The 6,000-nt window shown below is 42.1% G+C and overlaps 1 protein-coding gene across 1 annotated transcript in view; it reads left to right on the top strand.

The window, feature by feature from the left end:
* Positions 1-1,060: 1,060 nt before the first annotated feature.
* trabd2b (TraB domain containing 2B) overlaps positions 1,061-6,000 on the top strand; it is a 74,533-nt gene continuing 69,593 nt past the window's right edge. Inside the window, exons 1-2 of the mRNA XM_042006932.1 lie at positions 1,061-1,470; positions 3,753-4,322. Of these exons, the coding sequence (XP_041862866.1) occupies positions 1,357-1,470; positions 3,753-4,322 (684 nt within the window). The 5' untranslated portion in view covers positions 1,061-1,356. The remainder of the gene's footprint in view (positions 1,471-3,752; positions 4,323-6,000) is intronic.

Below are 6,000 nucleotides of genomic sequence, written 5' to 3'. Positions count from 1 at the left end.
ACAGTCGGCTGCTAACAGAGCTGCCCGGCAACACAAGTGAACAGAGAGTGGTGAGAAGAGGAGTGGAGAGGAGGGGAGAACACGGCCGAGGACAAAGGGTTGCTTGTCTGAGGTCTGTCTGCCACCGGCCTGCAGGGAGGGGCCAGGTGCCACTTGTTTGAGGGGTCCCCATGATAAATTTCCACTACTTGACTCTGTCACACTGTCTGCCACATGGACAATAACTGCGGTCACAGCTGAGTAGTGGAGCGTTGACATAGCGGCCTGTGCAGAGAGGGGGTCACTTTCTCTCAACACTGGTGTTTATTTCAGATCTGTCTGCTCCGCATCATGACTAATACCTCTTAGAGCACTGCGCCTAACAAATAAAATACTTCTCACGGTTTATGTGTATTTATTACCATTAAACAACCGCATAGGGTTCAAGTCTACCTGCTTCATCAAGACCTCCAATACAAATGTTTGCCAAACAGAGAGGGACAAAGATAAATGTAGTCCCTTCAAAGAGGAAGCAAATGACAACATTTGAAATATTGTTAATTTACATATTTTAAATGACTTTGATGAAAATGAGGCCCAAACAAACCTTTGGGTTGTTGACAGTGTGATTACCATCTGCCCTCCAGGCTCTGCCTTCTCTATTTCCTTATGATAAAAAGTGCATGATGTAGGTTAGGTTTTCCAGAGGGTCTGGATTCCTGGAAATATGCTCAATTCAACATAAGTTACAAGAGTTAAACTAATAATTCCACTGGAACCCCTGCAGCAATACAATATAAATACTATCAGGTTTTGAGCCAATTTCTTCAACGCTAATTAAGACATCATGATCTTACTGTTTTGGATTAAGGGAAGTTCAACTTTGGGATGTTAAGAACATCAATTTCCCTCAGCTTCCCTTCTTCCTCTGTTTTAAGGATTCTGCTCGGAAACCTGTCATCCCTGGTCTGAACCTGCGCTCGCTGCAGTTTAAAGAAGCTGGAAAGTGTGTGCATACGTTGTGTGTAACGGGGTGGGGGTGCTCACATCGTCCCACCTCTCTCTCGCCCAGTCAAGACGCTCCAAACTCACGGAGCGCAAACTTTCCAGACTTTTAAGCTCCTGCTTGAGGAACAGCACTGGGCTTGAGGGACACGGGAAAAGCTGCGAACGTAAACATAAACTTGAGAGGCGGAACGCGTTAAGGACTGACGAAGAGGCGGAATGGTCCTCCAGCCGAGTTACACATGTGAGCCCAGAGGCCACCGGTAGCGTTTTTTTCTGACTTCTAGGGCCAGTGAGAGGAGGAGAAGACAGAGCAAGACATAGAGCAAAATTACCTGAAAGCTGTCACAAGTGTCTTGTCGCCTCCACGCGATGGTCTTTCTGCCGGGTTTCAGTTGGGTCCTCCTGAGCACGCTTTTGCAAAATGTGGCACCCTGGGGCGCGCACCGACCGGCCAGACCGAGGCAGTGCGAAACACCAAAGTCGGTGAGTCTGATTGGGTATTTTCTTTTAAGTCAATGACACTTGTTCACTCTCGAGATGAACGCGGGTTCACATCTGCACATTATAGCAAAAATACTGAAGTCCGACAAGTTTGCAATTAAAAAAAAAACTAAGCTGCTTCGGTACAGATCTGTGACACTTGTTGCCTGAATAAACCTGTACTGGACTCTTATTTTGAGAACTTATGGTTGGAGAAACTAAACTTAGGCATGCGTTAATTTAGGAAGTAGACGACGGGAGGTGTAAATATAGTAAATCGTGTAGCTGTTACATTTGTGACTTACAGGCTACATTTGTCTCTGCATGTGATTCTTGTCATTTGTTATAAAGTCTGCAAACTTTATAATCTTAGAAGAAGATGCAGTTTGTCATTATATATTATTATAGGCCAAAATAATAACACATTAATAGCCTATAATTAGGAATGAGCTAATCTGTATTTATTGTTATTATAATAATAATAATAATAATAATAATAATAGGTTAAATTATTAAAGCCAGTGTCTCAGGCCTACAGACACTGCTCAGCAGAGTTCGTGGTCTTATGAATGAGGTTGCCAAAAGAAATTGAAAGTGCTCGCCAACTTTATGGCTGTTTATGTGACAAAGTGGGGAACACCCACGGTTGACTTGACTCCATTTGGAAAAGTTTCATTGACCTCTCAGAAGTGGTCGTGTTTTCGCCCAGCATGTGGCTTATTATTAAAACACATATATCTGGCATGCTGGAAAAGTCAGTGCATTCTGACCTCAGTGAATGAATTGCAACAGCGCAGACAATAATGACAAATCAAATCCATCCGTTTTCTGGCTGAAAAATCATTTCACAGGAAAAATAAAGAAAAAATACACCACCTTATAAAAAACAGACAAAGCTGCGCTCCAGCTTGAAGATGTCATTATGAAATCGTTCAGAGCGATCACAGGCGTTTGTGCATTTGCGCACAATGTCCCCTAATGGATCTGATGTCAGAGATCAGTGAAGACTTCGTACTCTTATACTTCACGTGATTTGTATGCGTCAGTACAGTGGTCTCTGTTTTTGATTAAGAGTAATTACCCTCATAAAAAAGGAGCCCTGCGCATCAAGGCTCTCCAGAAAAGTCACCGCTTCCTCAGCAAAGGGGATCTCGCTTCTCCTCATGACTTACAATAAGTCAAGCACGACCGCACTTTCCATGTCGAAAAGACCTAATTCATAAGCGCATATTTCGACACGGGACTTAAATCCTGCACGTGCAAAAATCCTTACTCCCCGTTTCCCGGAAATTTGACTGAGAATGCGCCATGCCCAAAAGGAGAGGGCTCTGTTAATATTGAAATGGACCCTTTGAAAACCTACAAATCCTACAATAAGGCTTAACTCGCCTTGGCTGATATATTTGAATTTTTTAAAAGCAACATTGGCAGTGTGCAATATGACTGGAGCGTGTGCAGCTGAAAGAAATCTTGATTAAATTTCAGAAGTAAACATTTTCTAAGAATAACTTTATTTTACAGTAATAGGTTTCATCCCTCAAATGCCTGATTACACTGTGTGTCAGTGGCCAGCAGTTTGATATTGTTTAGAGAAGTTTCTTTTTTTATATTTGAAAAATGGCAACATCAAAGTCACAGCACATGCGCAGCACATTGGCTAAGAACTTAACAAGAAACATATTTCATTTACAACGACTGTGAATATTTAATTTCCAGAATGGCACTGTTTTCGACGAAGATGACCATACCAGACAAATGCTTCTCATTGTATAAACCACAGATAAAAACAGTGCTTCATTTAAAGCATCACATCTCCAAACCTGCTGTGTGTATATATATATATATATATATATAAAAAAAAAAAAAAAAAAAAAAAAAATCAAATCGAGGCCAGAATTGAGAGCAGGTTTTTTTCAGGTTTAGATTTTTATGAGCTCCAGTGCAGTATATTTGCACTGCTGCCTTGGAAATGCTTCCCAGGCCGAAAAAGCCTTTGGCAGCGGCGGTATGCACCTCAACAATACACGGGGGTCTGTTTACAGCCCAGAAGACCCCCTCTATAAACTGCCTGCAGCACAGCTCTGGGCTAACTAGACTTTATACTTCCCCTGCTGTCATTTAAAAAAAAAAAAAATCTTATTTCAATCTTCAACTTTTTGACCTGAGCCTGTGGGCCTGTAAACCACAACAGAGGAAAAAAAAGTCTCAACTTTACCTTGAACAACAGAATAAACTGCCTCTCACTGATAATTTTGGTATTCTTGTTTCCTTTTCCTCCTCTACAGCAAAGTGAGCTGAACTCTTTCCTGTGGAGAGTAAAGCGTTTTCCTCCTCACCCACCATCTTACTTATTTGGTACCATCCATGTGCCCTATACCCGAGTCTGGGACTTTATCCCCAACAGTTCCAAGCAGGCCTTCCATAACAGCAATAATGTTTTCTTTGAGCTAGACCTGACAGACCCACTGACTATCTCCAAACTGACCAGTTGCCAGCTGCTTCCCCATGGAGAAAACCTGCAGACCCTGCTACCTCGAGACTTGTACCGGCGTCTCAAACGGCACCTGGACTATGTCAAACATATGATGCCTTATTGGATGACTGCTGATCAGCGAGGGCGTGGCCTGTATGCTGACTACCTGTTTAACGCAATCGCAGGAAACTGGGAAAGAAAGAGGCCTGTGTGGGTGATGCTGATGGTCAACTCACTGACAGAGTGGGACGTCCGATCCAGAGGGACACCAGTGCTGGACCTGTTCCTAGCTCAAGAGGCGGAACAAATGGGAAAGACAACAGGGGCAGTGGAGCAGGTGGAGGAGCAATGTCACCCTTTAAATGGACTTAACTTCTCTCAGGTAAGATGATGGAATGAGGATATTTATTTTTGCTCTTTTTTGCCACTGGTTCCTTGTGTGTACACAGCTGGAGCAGCTGGAGAATTGGCAAAAACAAGTCAGGCCTAGAGGGGTTGTGATAAGATCCTGAGTTTGTGTATCCTTTATCCTTCTGCCTGAAGCTCTGAACACAAACATGTTAGGCTTATGGTCTACAATAAAGGTTGAGCGTGTGCACAAATTCTGAGTGTTGTGCTTTCTCTGAAAGAAGCAGAGAACGTGAGAAGAAACAATGTGAGGAGAAAGAGGCAATTTAAATTTGTCTGTTTTGGAGACAGCTTTATGGTTATGGATGTTCCTCCACCTCACTAAATAAACATACTCAACAGCTGAATCTCCACAAAGGGTGTCAGGCAGAGCAATGTACACGAAAAACAGATTAACGAAGGTGAGAAGAGCAGAAAGCTCTCGCTTTCATTAATGCAGACTGTCTGGCTCTCTGGGGAATTGCTGGGCTTGAACTGTAATTGGAGACTGAAAGATGAGTGAAACAACCTAATTACTTGATGAGCAAAACATGGGGAGTATAATCATATTTAATTTCATGCATGATGATTAAAAAGATAGGAATGAGTCTATTTAAAGAAATAGTGTGAAGTCACTGAAAATGGCAAGACTGGAGAAAAATTCATGACAGCAGAGGAAGATGCTCAGTTTTCTTCCAGCCTTTGATATAGACTGCAAAAAAAAAACAAAAAAAAAAAAACCAGAAGACACCTCAATATTTGCATTCATGACGTGTTGCAACCAAACACATGTGTCTTACATGCACAGCTCCACTCATGCACTAAAGTCATGCAAAGTTCCACACAGCACATTCATGATGCAACAGAATCTTCTAGGGCCTATAAGTCTATGTGACAGCATGGAGGGTTGCACAGCTAATTTGAGAAGTATCAGGCTTTGAGTGGGCTCTCGTCTTTCATCAACACCTCCTAACTATGCTGTCAAAACGGTACTGCATGCACTGCACATGCCTGAGAGCTTTACTGCCCCTGAAAATAAGCTCTGCAAAGGACACTGTTTCTCAGTAATGACCAGGATCTTTGTTAATAACTTTGGGTGGGTGTTGTATTGCCTTTTTATTTCTCAGGAATTATGGAAAGGTAGTATGCAGAAAGTTTCAATCAGCAGTAAGTTTTTACTAGGTAAGTATTCAAAATTCAGATAAAAGTACTGCCTTTAAAGATCAGTAAAAACGTGATCATGAGTAACTTGAAAATCACCCAAAGCATGCACAAGCAATACTGGACTTCCAGGCCTCCAGCCCTCTTTTGTCCAGAAAAGAGGGCTGAATGAAAACAATTCAGAGCTGCACTGATACTGACATGGAAGCCATTATTCTCAATTATAATAATGCACGGTCTAATCTGAACACTGCGGTTGATTGGATCCCTCAACGCTTGCCTGTAACAATGGTGAGGTCAGGAAGATGGATAGACCCAGAGTCAGAGGAAAGAAAAGTGAAACAACAGAGAGAAAAAGTCAGAGACAGACACTGACTGAGGCACAGAAAGAGTGTAAAAAGTGCGTTCAGATTGAAAAGTGCAGGGAAATTCATACACAATGTCTCACTGCTAATGCTAATCTAAAACATGCATGAATGAATATTTATCTAAATTTGGAAATATTCTTCCCT

The sequence above is a fragment of the Melanotaenia boesemani genome, chromosome 14 (genome assembly GCF_017639745.1).
Source record: "Melanotaenia boesemani isolate fMelBoe1 chromosome 14, fMelBoe1.pri, whole genome shotgun sequence".
In the NCBI taxonomy this organism is placed as follows: domain Eukaryota; kingdom Metazoa; phylum Chordata; class Actinopteri; order Atheriniformes; family Melanotaeniidae; genus Melanotaenia; species Melanotaenia boesemani.
The sequence above is the reverse complement of the archived record's forward strand: the minus strand, read 5'-3'. Positions and strand labels throughout refer to the sequence as shown.